General features: G+C 42.7%; 1 protein-coding gene across 2 annotated transcripts; it reads right to left on the bottom strand.

Moving 5' to 3' along the window:
- Nucleotides 1–383: 383 nt before the first annotated feature.
- On the bottom strand, nucleotides 384–14909 carry gopc (golgi-associated PDZ and coiled-coil motif containing). Of its 2 annotated transcripts, XM_075458532.1 has the most exons (9): nucleotides 14350–14909; nucleotides 13016–13180; nucleotides 8532–8555; nucleotides 5017–5192; nucleotides 4016–4181; nucleotides 3831–3926; nucleotides 2800–2964; nucleotides 2557–2725; nucleotides 384–945 (listed from the first exon to the last, which is right to left on the bottom strand). In XM_075458532.1, exons 1-9 carry the CDS (start codon nucleotides 14608–14610, stop codon nucleotides 830–832), a joined length of 1338 nt encoding a protein of 445 aa, XP_075314647.1. In that variant the 5' UTR covers nucleotides 14611–14909; the 3' UTR covers nucleotides 384–829. The 2 variants fall into 2 exon arrangements, with proteins under 2 accessions (XP_075314647.1, XP_075314648.1); XM_075458533.1 differs by lacking the exon at nucleotides 8532–8555 and having other exon boundaries at nucleotides 14350–14907.
- Nucleotides 14910–15987: the final 1078 nt, after the last annotated feature.

Raw genomic sequence — 15987 nt, forward strand, 5'->3', positions numbered from 1 at the left:
CAAAATAAAATACAATATACAGCAATGTACACAAGTTAAAGATCAGGTTCCATTTACTTCCTTTATATCACTGGTGCTGTGTCCAGCTCTGTGTGTTTGACCTATTTGTGTGATGCCAGAAGCTAAGACACGGAACAAGGTTAAAGAAGGTACAGCAGTAACAGTCTACCCGACCTCCTGCCTGCAAAACTGCATGAGACATACGGGACACACCAGAGAGTGTGGAGAGATCACCGTCAGGCAGAGAAATGTGGGACATGTCCTCACTGTGCCACAAACAGAAGCCCAACAGACGGCTGCTTCATGGTAAACAGCCACTGTGGTCACAAACCGCTTCATTCCATCTCTGCAAAGAGCTGCAGTAAAGATTTTCATATCCCAGAAAACACTGAAGCCTTTTATTTCATTTTGTTACAGCTAATTATAGAGAAAGAGTCAACATGTGAAACGTAGGAGCTCGAGGGAACAAGTTGGTCTATATTTATCACAAAAACCTAAGAGTTGTTTTGGTAAAGCAATCCGTTTTAAATTTCTTTTCAAATTAAATGGGGTTTTTAAAGTTTGCATCCAAAGTGAAAGACTTTTAGGATGTCTGCTGTCCTGCAGATTCCCATCAGTACTGGAAGAAAATGTCCCCCAATGAATCCCATCATCACCACTCTCCTCCACACGACTTTGCTTGAAACACATACTTTTACACTAAAATCATTTCCACAACAACATAAAAATCCAACTGACCGCAGCCTCAAAGAGGGAAACATAAGATGGAAAAGAAGATTGTCAATTTTTTCTTTCAGTTATTTTCTTGTCTCAAAATTCCGATGAGCTTCTATGATGAGCAGTCGGTCTCAGGCGGCTTCGAGGGGGATTCATCTGATACGGCCTCAGAGGAGACCCCAGGATTTCCATTCTCCGGTCCATTGCTCAGGGACATCTTCTCCAGAGCTGAGGGGCAGAAGAAGCAAACTCTTACTCTGTTGGACATCAGCCCTCATATTCACAGAAGCCAGTTTCATTAGCTGCATTCATAGTGGTCCAGCCCTCCATCATCTATACAAGATGTTGGTGAAAAATGAATGAAACTGATGAAGATGGTTAAGAAGTGCACAGCAGACTGCCTGCAGGTCAAACTAAGCTAAAGTTAACTCCTGATTATATTATTTCCCACAAACTTCTGTGGCTAACAGCTTTCAGGCCAAATTCAGCCAGCTGCTCGCGCTGCATCTTTGAATTGACTTAAGATGACATTTGCTGTAATTTGGAGCTGTATAAGTAAAACTTAACTCAACTAAATTTTATTTAATTTGTCATAATTTTTTTAATGATTCAGGACCAGCAGAGTAAATGAGGAGAATAATAACAGGAAGACAAACATGTTGAATGTATCTGAATGCATCATGGCCTACTGTCCACCCTCAGTGTCTGTAAAAAGATGCTTCTCCTCAAATTGAAGGCATTTAACTTAAACCACACAAGGTCCTTGGAAAAGTGGGGCCATTTAGAAAAATGTTGTTATGTCCTTATTCTCAATATTCTTCCTCTTGGTGGGTTCTGAAATATTAAATATATTGACCTGCATGGCCTTAAAGTGCTTCTCTGGGCTACAGCCCACATGTCAGTGGCACATGCCATGCCAATGGCACATGCCATGCCAATGGCACATATCAGTGGCACGCGTCCGTGGCACCTGCCATGTCGGTGGCACACGTCAGTGGCACACGTCAGTGGCACACGTCAGTGGAACACGTCAGTGGCACACGTCAGTGGCACCTGCCATGTCGGTGGCACACGTCCGTGGCACCTGTCAGTGGCACACGTCAGTGGAACCTGTCAGTGGCACATGCCAGTGGCACACGTCGGTGGCACACGTCGGTGGCACACGTCAGTGGCACGCATCCGTGGCACGCGTCCGTGGCACGTGTCCGTGGCACCTGCCATGTCGGTGGCACACGTCCGTGGCACGTCGGTGGCACACGTCCGTGGCACACGTCGGTGGCACCTGTCAGTGGCACACGTCAGTGGAACATGCCATGCCAATGGCACCTGTCCGTGGCACCTGCCATGTCGGTGGCACACGTCCGTGGCACACGTCGGTGGCACCTGTCAGTGGCACACGTCAGTGGAACCCATCCGTGGCACGCGTCCGTGGCACCTGCCATGTCGGTGGCACACGTCCGTGGCACGCGTCCGTGGCACGCGTCCGTGGCACCTGCCATGTCGGTGGCACACGTCAGTGGAACCTGTCAGTGGCACATGCCATGCCAATGGCACCTGTCCATGGCACATGTCAGTGGCACACGTCGGTGGCACACGTCAGTGGCACCTGCCATGTCGGTGGCACACGTCCGTGGCACACGTCCGTGGCACACGTCCGTGGCACCTGCCATGTCGGTGGCACACGTCCGTGGCACACGTCCGTGGCACACGTCCGTGGCACCTGCCATGTCGGTGGCACACGTCCGTGGCACACGTCGGTGGCACCTGCCATGTCGGTGGCACACGTCGGTGGCACACGTCGGTGGCACGTGTTGGTGGCACAGTGATGTGCAGGCTCACCCTGCAGGGATGCTGAGCTGTTGCTCGGGGGTGCAGAGCTGCTGTTGTCGTCCAGTTCATCCAGGTAGAGTCTGTACCGATGGCCGCTGTCATCATCATACTCCACATTCTCGTCATCACTGTCCACTTCTGGAGCCACATACACCACCTCAAACTCGATCTGTCCTCGCTGACACAGACAGCCACAGTAAGCCTTTCAGATGAGACACAGCAGCAGTGGCCATGTGCATGCACACGTGTTACCTGCTGCGAGAGAATGGTGACGGCCTCCTTGTGCTTGGCATCTCGCAGATTGATACTGTTGACAGCAAGGATGGCATCCCCCACATGCAGACCTCCACACCTGTCTGCAGGCTGACTCGGATGGATCTCTGAGATCAGGATAGGAACACCATGCTCCTTCCCACCCTGAGGGAGACACACAGATGTTGGCTCATATATCATCCATTCATCATAATAACAATCCAATGAAAGCTTACAATGATCGTTCAGTTCAATTCTGCAACACCTGGACAGTACATCACGTGGGATATAATGCCAAAATCTATGCAAAGTTTGAATTTTGGTACAATAATTTCATACAGTAACTCAGTGCTTCTCAAAGTGTGGGGCACTTGCACGCTACCCTGCGCTCAATTTTGAATTACCAGTTAACCTAAAATGCAAGTTTTTCCTATCGAGGGAACCGCGGAGAACCCTAGCATGCATGGAGAGAACATGCAAGCTGTACACAGAGAGAACGGGAGCCAGGACGCTCGTTGCCGAGGCGACAGTGCTAACCACCACAGCACTGTGCAGCCCTTAGAAATTCTATCATCAACTTTATTATATAGCCTTTTAACACAGCCGTAGCTGAAACAAAGTGCTGTACAACACAAAATAAAACAAGGCTTAAAACACAAGAACAATGTAAAAACAACAATAAACAACAACAATATTAAAATAATAAAAACAATAAAACAATACTAGAAACAAAGTCTCATGCTGGATTAAAAGCCAGGGAATAAAAATGGGTCATAAGACGGGTTTTAAAAATGGGCAGTGAAGGGGCCTGTCTAATGTGAAACGGGAAGTCGTTCCACAGTTTCGGACCGGCAGCGGAAAAGGCTCTGTCTCCTCTGAGCTTCCGCTTGGCCCTCTATACTTCCATATACAGGAGGAAGGCTGAAAAATGTCTCCCTCAAAGATGGTCAGCTTCTGATATAAGATGACCTTAGATTCAGCTTCAAGATGCTGATGTATCCATTTCCAGGAAGAGAAAGAAAAGGTCTTACTGTGATAGAGATTCCCAGGCCTTCGTGATCCTCTTTGACCAACACTACCTTTCTGATTGGGCCCACTCCCTGGGTTTTCTTCAGCATGTCAGGCTCCTGTAATCACATTCAGAGAATCTACTTTGGATGCAAAAAGAGATATGCATTGAAATCTATTTGAATCTGATTAGTGCTTTGATGCTCACATGTCCCACGGGGGAAGGAAGAGGTTTTTTGGGGTCACTGCGCCCTCTACATGCCCGGATGACTGTCTTATGGCGGTGAAGGTGAATCTCTGCCTCCAGTTGATTCCACAGCTTGTCATGGGCTGGCCCTTTCATGTCCCGACCAAGCAACTGAATCTGCTGCACCCTGCAAAGAAAAGCAAAACCCTTTTCTGTCTGTTCAAATAAGATCCCTTTCTGAGGCCATTACACAAATAAAAATAATACAAAAACACGTTTTTATGAGCTGCTCAACGTTGCTTAACACAAGTGGGCATTGTGTTACCCTTTCTTTCTTTGTTTGTTATGAAAGAGTGTGCTTCAATGGACACACTTGGAATTATCATTCCCTTTCAGAATGCAACAATAATATTAATAATAGATCCGTTTTATATAGCGCTAATACTCAACGCTGCTTCCACTGAATACCAGCGAATGAAACGACAGCAAATTCCTAATGACATCATTTATTTACAAATTATTGCACAAAGTATTTTACATGACACCAGTCAGTCGTGAGCCTGTTTTCCAGTTGGTCCATCCGGTTTGTCGTTCTCCGCGTGCGCCAAGTTACAAATTTCCACTGGTGCACGACAACGTTTTGATTCCTTCGCCTTTACATCAAATGATGTATTCATGTTTTATTCCTGTAATTCATATCTTGTTCTTATTTTGTACTTTTATTCATGCTGCTGTGATGTGTTCCTTTCACAGAGCAACAAAAACAAAGTCTCATCCATCCAACATTAAACAAAAAGTGCCCTTTTACAGTGCTTGAGTAGCACATTGCCAACCTTCTTCAGTAACTGTCATCAGTTCAACATACCCTGACATCATATGAACTGGATTCATTTTACTGTTCTTGAATTTGATAACAATGAACTGAATGATAATCATATTTAAAGTGCATCTTAAAAATGCCATTTTGTGAATTTGCTCTACAGAAATAAAACCCAGAGCTGCGGTGAGCAGACCCTTCTTACCTGCCAGCCAGTTCTTTGTCCAAGTATTTGGCAGCCAGTCTGGCTCCATACACCTCGGCCTGCAGCACAGCCATGTGTCTGCGAAGGGCCTCGTTTTCTTTCTTATATAGTCGGACTTCTGCCTCGAGCCTTGCTTCAGAAAACTTCTCCTTCTTACTGGCTTCAAGCTCCTGTTCCTGGGACAAGCACAACTCGTGTTAACAACACAAACTGCACAGGAGGGAAGAGAAGGGCAGGGCTCAAGATACAAACTGATCAGTTCAGCTTTATGAACGTGTAGTGGTGCTAATGTAGTTTGGAAATGACATCTTTGCTTGATTTCATTCAGCCGTCTTCAGTACCAACAAAACATCGACACATATCCTGGAGATTCAGTAAATATGACATTCTGTACGGTCATATTCCATTCATTTGCATTCCTATCTTCAAAGCTTTCTGTGCTGTAATGTCTCTGAGTTCATCAGAATAGTTTGTTTCATCTAACACACAAAGAGCAGAATTTGCATTCATAAAACCAGAGAAATACATCAACTCTTTAGCTTTCGAGTGTGGCATTATGTTCATCTCTGTTAGATATCCACATCAGGCTTGTTGGGAGAGGTTTAGAATACTACGATTTAAAAAGAAATTGTAATTATTCTTCCATTAAAAGATTCCCAATGATTAAAATGGCATATAGCCAACATACCTTTGCTCATGGACACATCTGGTCTCAATTCATTTATGCAAACTATTTATCTATATCATATTACAACTATAGAATTTCATCATTTTAATGAGTGCAGTTTATATGTATTTCAAAGAAAGTTAGCTGCTGTTTCCACGTGCTTGCTCTACATTGTTGCTGAAAGTTTCCCAAGTTAAATACTGCTTTCAACTTTTCTCTCCAGAGAAGCACTGGAATACATCAATACAGAACCTCAGTTTTTCATGCAAATATCCTCCGACTGTAATGCTTTGTTTTTGCAGCCAAAGTTTCAAAATAGTGAACAAACACATGACAACCAGCTGGCAGAGTGGCTTTGCAACTACTGGAAGTGTCTTGCTGGCATTTCCATCCCTGGTTTGGAGTGTTCAATAGCAGCTCTGCTACCACTGGTGTGTGAGAAAAAGAACAGTTAGATGCACAGTTAAGCCGAGTTAGGATTACTGCTCAACTTTAGCTGGACCACTTTCTCAGTATACACGCACAGTAGGAGAATCCAGTTATGACTGAAGTATGTCTGGTACTGTGGACTGTGTGGGAAAACCTTCGAGACATTCTGCTGCTTGGAAGGTTTTGTGTGGGAGATCATGGTACATGCGAGTACAGAATTCACTGCACCGACATTGTTTTTTTAGATCCACGAATGGTGATTCAGAGGAGGCTGAGGTTCTAAAATCAGGATTTTATTAGAGCAGAGCGACCGTCTGGAAAGGCTTTTAGTGAGCCGACACGTAGTCTTAACAGGCTGATTTTCAGTCCCAGTATCTGATAAAAGTAACAGACAAATATGTGAATGAGAGCATCTTTATTGGGAATTCAGCTGCATTAATATACACTTACTGTTTTTACTAATAGATGCAAAAAGGATGGAACTTAACAGAGCACCTAGGACAATCTGAGCCTAGCTGAGCGTTACATGCACAAGTGATTCAATCACCAAACACATTATCTGGGGGTGGTAGTTCGGGTTGTCCAAGTTAGATTTTTATGCAATATTGATTGGACTAACATATTAAGTTTATATTTAATTCATGGTTTTGATTAAATTAACGATCATTTTTTTGTGTCATGGAAAAGTAGTGACCGCAAAGCACTACAAACATTAAGGTTAGAAATCACTATACAGGTAGAAACCAGTTTTGAGGATTCCAGTTTCTTGGCTGAGGTGTATGTAATGGGGAGAAAAAATTACTTTCTCACTTGGTCAGATTGGTTGTCTTTTATACAGCAAACTTGCCCTGCTTTAAGGCACTTAACTGTATCTTGAATCTGCGAACCAGAAGGTCCCTCCAGAAGCGATAGCTCTCAAGAGATAACTTAATTTCCTGCAGTAGCCAAGGGACCACCTGGTCAACTACCTGTATATATTGAGTATCTCTATTTACTAATGTTTGGTACATACATTGATATTTATCTGTATGCTTCTGAACATGAATATGTGTATATGTTTGTGTAAACATACATATTGGAGGATGCCATACAGCCCTTTTCCCATTTTTTTTTTTTTTTTATGTACTATCCAGTTGGTTATTGTTCCTATATTCAACTATATTGAAAATGGACAATGAGAAGGCTCGCGCTTCAGTGGCAGATGTTTTCTTTTCTTATTTCCTAAGTGTAAGTATATAAAACTCACTTGTGGACAGAGACATTTACATTTTATACAGTCTCAGGCACCAGGTAGTTCCTTGAGCAAAATAGTTCTTATGTGAGCAATGCTCATTTTTGTACCTTTACTCCTGGTACCGGTGAACTAGAGTAACTACATTATATGGACAGAATAGAATAAATGTCATCATGCATATTGTTTGTCCTACAGCATGCTGTAGCTGCCCAACATTACCAGGTGGATTTACCTGCATCAAGCAGACGAAACTAGTAACTCCAACAGCACCACAATAAGCTAAAAGCTAATAAAACCCAAAATGCTCTAACCTTAATAAATATAAATAAATAAAAGCAGTTTAGCCAGACTCACCCCTTTCAGCAAAATAATATAAGAAATACACCAAGCATGAAATGATTGCTATAAAGAATATACAGTAGTTATCCAGGCTTTTGGTTACACCCGCCTGCCACAACTATAACACCACAGACGGATAACTGCTCATTTTGTTATAATTTATTGTTCTGCTGGGAAACCTTGCATTCTGACATTCACTTGGATGTTACTTGCCTCCAACCTAAAATTTTTGGCAGACCAGTCACTCCCTCAGTATTGCAACAGTACTCCCCTACAGTAGCAGCTTCCCCCCGAATCCAAAAGTGAGCCCCACAAAAACAGCTCAGAAGGGTTTAAAGAACATGACAAAGAGTCTGAGCCTGTAAACTCCCAAGATACCAGCCTGATGGGTTCTGAGGGCATATGTGGGAGGAAAGCCCAATCCAAGAAGTCCCCAACCCACAGGGTTCAAAAGATCCATTCCTAACGTTCCAGTACCGGACACTCTATGACACCCTTAGATGTTCTTTGTCTACTTCCTGTACGTTCAGAGCTCTTTTTCTGGCATGAAGAGGACCTATTACGGAGATGGTCATTACGCTATGGCTGATCATCATTCCTCTTTCGCAAAAAAGATTGCAAGAAGTAGCCCCAAGAGCAAGTTGCATTTGGGCAACTCATTGCAGTGTCAACAGAACGACTACATCGCCAACTTTACTGTTCTTGCCACGAGGGAGCAGAGAAACATAAAGCAGCAGTCACTTGTTACTTCTGCCATGTGTAGCAATGCTCATTCCAAAGTTTTTTGATCATTCTTTTTTTCTGCTAAACGTACTCAAAAAAAAAAAAATAAAATAAAAAACTTACCATCTCTTCCACTGTTGGTGTAGGCTTTGGGGGAAAAGAAGCAGAAGAAGAACAGAAAGAAGTCATGGATTAGAGAAACGCTCATCTCAGATAAGAGATCATGTGGGAAAGATCATCTCTGAATACAAAAGACAAATATACAGCAAAGTAATTATAGACATCAGTATGACAAAACAGTAAGTAAAAGCACAGGAAGCATGGGGAGGCAAGAATAGGGAGCACCAGCAGCCTACACCAACTCAAACTGTAGCTAGCATTTAGTTTTACTAAATGGCAGTCAATAAGCTGCAGAAGGAGACCTTTCGGGCTTGGTTGTTCTGGGGGTCACCTGAAGCAGCTGACAGGTACCTCGTGGCTAAAAGGGCTGCAGCTGATCGTGAGGCGGTGGAAGGAGCACTTGGAGGATCTCCTCAATCTGGCCAGCATGAGTCTGAGGACTTAGGGAAAGACTGGTCCATCACCTTGGTGGAAGTCGCCAGGGTAGTTAAAAAGCTTCCTGGCAGTAAAGTGCAGGGGGTGGCCAAGATTCACCCTGAGAGGCTGAAGGCTGTGGACATTGTGGGGCTGTCTTGGCTGAAAAATCTCTTCAATTTCGCGTGGAAGTCTGTAGATTGTATCTGGGATATAAATGGTATTATCTTTTTATTTGTTTTAGGAATTTATGATGCCTCAAAGAAAGCCTTTGCTGCTCTTGGTGACCAGCGAAGAAACTGTCTGGAGTCCTTAAAACACTTGCACTTTTAATTTAGATATTTTTATTTAATTCATCTTGAGATGTTTTAAGTTTAAATTTGAGCTCAGTGAAGCACTTTAAGCACCAACACTTTTCAGTTAGTTACCCGTCTTGTGGAATTGTGCTTCCAATAAAGAACTTTATGTTGACCAGATTGTTAGTTAATCATTTACCAGTCAATATTGCCTAAAAACACAGGCAGCTATTTTAAAAAAAGAGTGAACCTGTAAAACTTAATTGAATGGTATTGTGTTATTAGCACATAGCAACTAAAAATACTGCGTACAACTTGCAGATTCTACTTGTGAAAAACAGACGGGCGATTGCTTTAGACTTGTCACATGGGTTATTGGTGGATATCAAAGTTTCTATGACAGACCAGACACTGGAGGACACAGCATTACATCACCTCAATAGTGGGAAACTTAAAAAAAAATTTTTTTAAATTTGGTGGCTTCTCAGCAAAACTGCAAGATTGAGTTTTTCTGTTAAACACAACATTAGCACATTCTTTTGTAAGCCGAGACCAAAATCAATTAATTTAGCTTTAATGGAGTGAACTGGCACAGTGAATACATCATTCTGACCGTGAAGCAACGTCAGCGTGTGATGATATGCAGCTGTACGAATAAAAAGGTGTTGGGAAGGTGGCATTCATAGACAACACCACGAACATCGGTGGATGTACCAAAAACACTGGCTGACAAGATGACAAAAGTCAGCACCAGTTTAGCCTGAAGAAGAATCACTCCATCCATTTTCTACACACGTTTGATCCAATTCATAATCGCAGGTGGGGCTCCAGCCTATGTCAACTGCCACAGGGAAGAGGTGGGTTACGCTTTGAACAGGCCACCAGTCCATTGTGCAGAACACAAAAATTACAGCATAACACTTCAACAGTAGATTGTCAAAATTTGAGAGCTATGATATGTCAAGTATGCTTCCTGACTTAAATATAAAAGTACCCCTTTGGGTTATTTCAAAGACAATGTTAAGTTGGTTGTTTACATACCGTACATATTGTGTTGATTAGTTTTAATAATCTTCAATTGAAATCTGCAATATCGTGTTAGCATCTAAATATGCTATATGCATGACTTTACATCAGCATCGTTATTCTCCTTTGATCTGTCTTTCCAAAGGTAGCAGCATAACATTATGTTCAGAATGAGCTCCAGAGCTAACCCTACAAACATGCTAAAGCCAATAGACAACAGCTCGAGTACTGCAAAACACTTCCTAAGTGGAAAACACAGTGGTAAGTGGTCAATAAGTAATAATTAAGTGGTCATTAACAAAGAATACATATCAGACTGAGCTAAAATTCATCATATTCCTAGATTACAGATTTATTTTTGTTTTATGTCACACACAAACTTTGGTTGTAAATCACAGAAGAACTGAAATCTTAAAACAAAGTCTACTTGTTATGTAATCAGCGCTGGCTTCCAAACCCTGAAACCAGAGAGAAGGCCAGAATAACACTTGCAGGATGATGCGGAACATGACTGATTCTGTCCTCCCTCATATTCAACATGAATACACAGAGTCCTTTTCACCTCAACCATCCTCCTGAAGCTAACTGATAAAGTAGCATCTTCAGTTTTAAAATCCAACATAACATCATTGTTGAATGCAATGAAAAGTTGCTACAGAGAACAGACAGGCTGTGCACCCAGACACGCTGAGTGCACTGGAGATTTTGAGCACACACTGCCCTGTACACTCCACTGGTTGATATTTTCAGGTGGTAAAAATGAAATCACAATGTATCAAATTAAAATCAATTCAATAATACTTTGTTAATCCACGAAGCTAAATTATATTGCTGCTGTCTCATTTATTAATAAAGAAACGTGATTGTTAGATAAATAGCAAAATAAAAGAGAAATCAGCTGACAAACATGTAGAAAAATTAAGTAGCAGAGAGGGAGGTGTGGTAGAAACCTTCAGAGTTCTCCATCAGTGGGTTGGGCTGTTGAACAGCTCTAACAGCTCTCTGCTCAGCTTTAAAACTATCCGGGCAGGGGCGGTCGGTGGTGTAGTGGGTTAAGCGGCCGCCCCATGTACAGAGGCTACAGTCCTCGCTGCAGCTGGCCCCGGTTCAACTCCCGCACCGAGTGGCCCTGTGCTGCGTGTCTTTCCCCTCTCTCTGCCCCCTGCTTCCTGTCTCTCTCCAACTGTCCTCTCATTAAAAATGCATAAAAAGCCCCAAAAAATACTTTTAAAAAAAGACTATCCGGGCAGACAGAGACTGCAGACAGAGCGCTAACAGGAAAGGAGGAGGATCACAGAGCTGGTTAACAACAGATGCTGTAATCCTGGACATGTCTCTGCACCCCAGATGTTGAACTGCTGGCTGTGAGTTCATCTTTCCATGTTGTCTGCTGAGAGAGTTCACCTGTGTGTGACATCATCAGCTAAGTTGTTGCTGAGCTAAAAAAAAACAAGACCCTAATTCATCCAAGGCAATCTCTCAAGATATCAACCTCATGTCTCTCCAACACTACTTCTCACCTAATTTGTTACCTTATTTTTGTAATGTGTCTATTATAAACAACAAATCCATAATAATAATGTATACTGCAACAACATAATTTCCCTTTGCGAATCAATAAAGTATTAGTAAATTTAACTGAATTTAACTGAATTTAACTGAAATTAATTCAACTGAATCTGGACATATGGAGTGTGGCATCTATCCATCCATTCAATTTCTGACACTTATGCAGGACCAGTTCACTGGTGTAACAGTTTAAGCAGAAATCCCCAGACCTTCCTCTCCCCAGCCATTTCCTCCTGCTCTCACAGACACTGAGGTATTCACAAGCCAGCCAATAGATTTAATTCCTACAGCAAGTCCTGGGTGTGCCCAGAGGCCAACTCCTATTAGTGTCTGAAACTCTTATGGAAGGCATCCAGAATGCATCTGACTATCAATTTTTTTGACAACCCTAGAGGGCAATCCACCCAGTTTCCAACTGATGACCATGACCTCAGACTTGGAGGTGTACAAACGCATCGCACCATCTAGACAAAGCAAAGAAACAATCCTAAACTGACCTGCCCTTTGGCTGCACCAAGACATTCTGTTCATAAAGGTTTTGAGAAGAATCTGTGACTAAGGGCACCCCTGGCGGAGTCCAACACACACTGGAAACAAGTCTGACTTACTGCTGGCAATGCAAACCAAGCTCTGACGCTGGCCTGTTGGTACCGGCCGGCTGTCCCCAGAGTCCCACACGCTAACCAAGCTCTGTAGGATTCTTTCAGCCTGAAGGCTCTCTTCCCCTCAGGTGTCCAACACAGAGTTCAATGGGTTAATGCCATGACAAGCACCAACCACCTTACCACTAAAATCTGTATAGTCACCCCAGCAATACGGGTCTGGAACACAGCCCATTCAAACCCAATGTTTCTTGCCTCTATCAGTTTGTTTGAGAGGCTCCTCTGAGATAAGAGTTGAGGCATCGTCCTTTGCCCCTGATCTAACTCACCATCACAGTGAAAGCTCAGTCCGTTCCTTCAACCTAATGTCCAAGACATATGGCTGGAGATCCAATAAAACAATTTTAGCATTTAAATCCCTCAACTGGATAATGAAGTCTCTGGGAAGTCTTCCTGTTCCAATTATATAAATATTTCCATAAGTCTGCTCCCCTGTCATAGAATGGAAAAAATGTTTAAAAGTGTTTACGACTGAAAAAATGTGTAGAAATATAGATTGGTCTCTTTTCCTCACACTTACCAGTCTATCTTTGATGGTGTCCGAGTCCTCAGCTTGGCCTTGGTTGACACGAAGCTGCAACTGGAGAGCATGAAGCTGCAGGAGCAGGTCATGGACCTCCCTTTCTACAACTGCCCGTTCAGCTTTAGCTTCCGTCAACTCAGAACGCAGATCAACCAACTGGGCCTATAAGGGATGAACATATGAATTGAAGAGAATAAATGTGAAGGACACAAAAGACACAACAGGTAGATGTTTCAGGTCAGAACTGCACTGGCCTTCAAAAAAAACAGAATACTCACAACAGGAATGGGAAACCATCTGTCTTATAAGTGCTGTGTGCCACTTTCAGCTAAGCAAATGTTAATTAGCGACATGAATACAGTGTTTTGTCAAAGAGTGCACTACCTTTGCAAGTTTTCCTTTTTTGCAACATGGGGCCAAGAATTTTTTTCTTTTTCTTTTTTTTTAATAAATTGTAGAGCCCTGTAGATTGTACAGTCACTGTCATTTTGAACGCCTCTGATTTATCATTCTTTCAATGCTGACCACATTCCCAGGGGCTACCACTGTAGGAATAATGTTCTCTGGGAGTTGGGTTTGCACCATATGTAACATTTTTTGGGGTCTTTTGGCGAACTTAAAACATGACTTTTTTTGGCTTTGTGGAGCGTAGAGTGCAACACAACCTGAAGTGTCATTTCCAATGCCCGTCACACCTTTCCTCACTTTACTCTCTTTATGTATATGTGATATTATTGTGGTCATTAACTCGTGTTTCCCTGTTCCAACAGATATCCTTTGAATGGTGTTACAGTGCCGCCGCCGCCGTTTTTGAATTAGCTCTATATGAACGAATTGGATTATTTTATGAATTATGATTATTATTAATTAATTGAATTCCAATTGGCTTGAATTGGACTTACTATCTAAGTGCCTTGAGATGACATTTGTTGTATTTGGCGCTATATAAATAAAAATGAATTGAATTGAAATGAATCACATTAACATTTGAAACATTTAAAAAAATGATACATTTAAATACATAATTAGTCATTTACAATAAAAGCCCAAGGTTTAACCTCTAAAGAAGCTTTTATCTAATTGTTAGCTTCTTCAATAACTGAAAAAAAAGTTTCAAAAAGGAAAAGGTCTATATACTTAGAATTCCCCCCACAAGGGAAGATTAAAGTATTTTCTATTCGATTCTATTTCTGTAGCGCCTATATATATATTTCTGTATATACATATATCGTAGCGCGAGAACAACAGCTCAACAATGTAACCCTCTCTTGCTACGTTTTAGATTCACTCACCAGTAATGTGACTCAACGTATCGTATAAGACATACAAACCTCTAGTTTGTGGTTGAGCTGGAAAACCGTCTGAGTTTTGTGACAGAGTTGGGCAAAACAGGAGCTCAAGCTGGTCATTTTCTGCCGACCCTCATATGTTATATCCACTTGATCTGGGTCTATTTCTCCTAGCAGGAGATCCACGTCCACAAAGGCCTTATCAAACTCTTTCTCTAGCACCTCCAGCCATCGAAACATAGACATGGCAGGGCCCAGGCCTGAGCTCTGGCCCGATGGGGAGCATCCAGTTGAAGCGGACATGGTCAGAGTACTACACAGCCCTGACGTTCACGTTAGCTGCACTAGCTAGCTAACTTCGATCATGAACGATAGTGTATCCCTTCTATGTTGAGCACTGAAAATAACGAGTAGACGTAGTGGATAAATCTCGTATTCGATTAACGGAGAGAAATCTGACAAACTGTGTTTCTTGTGAAAAGCCCTGTCTGACCAGGAAGTTCCTCATCGGGCTGACTACTCTGGTCTGCCTGTCTGTCGGAGGGGTGCTGCTTCACTGGATAGGTGCACGGTATAGCTACAGGGACGCTCTTCTCAGCTGTGATTGGTTCTATTGCCATGACGCAACAGATGACGCTTTACGCATTCTTACCATAGACATATAAAGAGTAGACGCCGCCCGCATCCATAGACACATATATACGTATATGTATATCACAGATTCTATAATAGGACAGATACGCCACTCACGGTGCATTTCCGGTTTCCAACGAGGCGATTTTGGTTGCAGTTCCACCCTCTTTCCACGTGGGGCGCCCAATTTTGGAGACCAGAATGAATGGAGTCCTATGGAGCTATACGCCCTTTCGTGCCCTTATCTCAAGATATAATTTTTTCTCTAGTAATTCGAATGTTGTTTTCGAAAGAGGGTGTTTAGAAAATACCCATGGCTGAGTTTTAGATTTTTAGAGCCACTCATTTGCTTAAAAAAAGGATTTGAAGTGTATATGACGTCATACATAGCTGGTCGACCAGCTGTCATTAGCACAATGCTAGCGCGTTGTGGACAACAAGAAGCCAACCTGTAAGAAATCAAAGGGATATATGTACTCGTTCAGTAGATTTTTTACTTGAAACCCATGTTGAGCTCTCAGAAACTACATTCAAATCTGAGCGCTCTTGAGGAGACTTATGTGAAACTGACCATTTGTAGCATCTAGCTCCATTGGGCCCCATTCATTCTGGTCTCCACCGACGCCCCCAGTGGAATTCTGGTGGAACTGCAGCCAAAAAGCCGGTACAATGGGGCTTAATACAGAGTGGCAAGGCTGTTCGTTATAATGGCTGTGTGTATATGCATAGACATAGGCAGAGAGTCTATGGCCGCATCGACCACTACTGCCAGCGCGGCCCCACGGCTCGTCTGGCAGGCGCAATTAAAGGGATAGTTCGCCTCTTTTAACATGAAGCTGTATGACACCCCATGTCATTCAGCAATATCATTTATGAAATTTGACTTACCCCCTGCTGCGTCCTGTGAGCCGAGTTCCAGCCTCGTTTTGGTGTTGACGAAGGTAGTCCGGCTAGTTGGCTGGGGTTGCAAAAATAAAGCGTCTTGCTTCTCAAAACAATATGTGTTCAAAAGAGTAATACATTTGCATCACAAAATCGTTGTGCAGG

This window comes from Odontesthes bonariensis, chromosome 24 (genome assembly GCF_027942865.1).
Source record: "Odontesthes bonariensis isolate fOdoBon6 chromosome 24, fOdoBon6.hap1, whole genome shotgun sequence".
Taxonomy (NCBI): Eukaryota; Metazoa; Chordata; class Actinopteri; order Atheriniformes; family Atherinopsidae; genus Odontesthes; species Odontesthes bonariensis.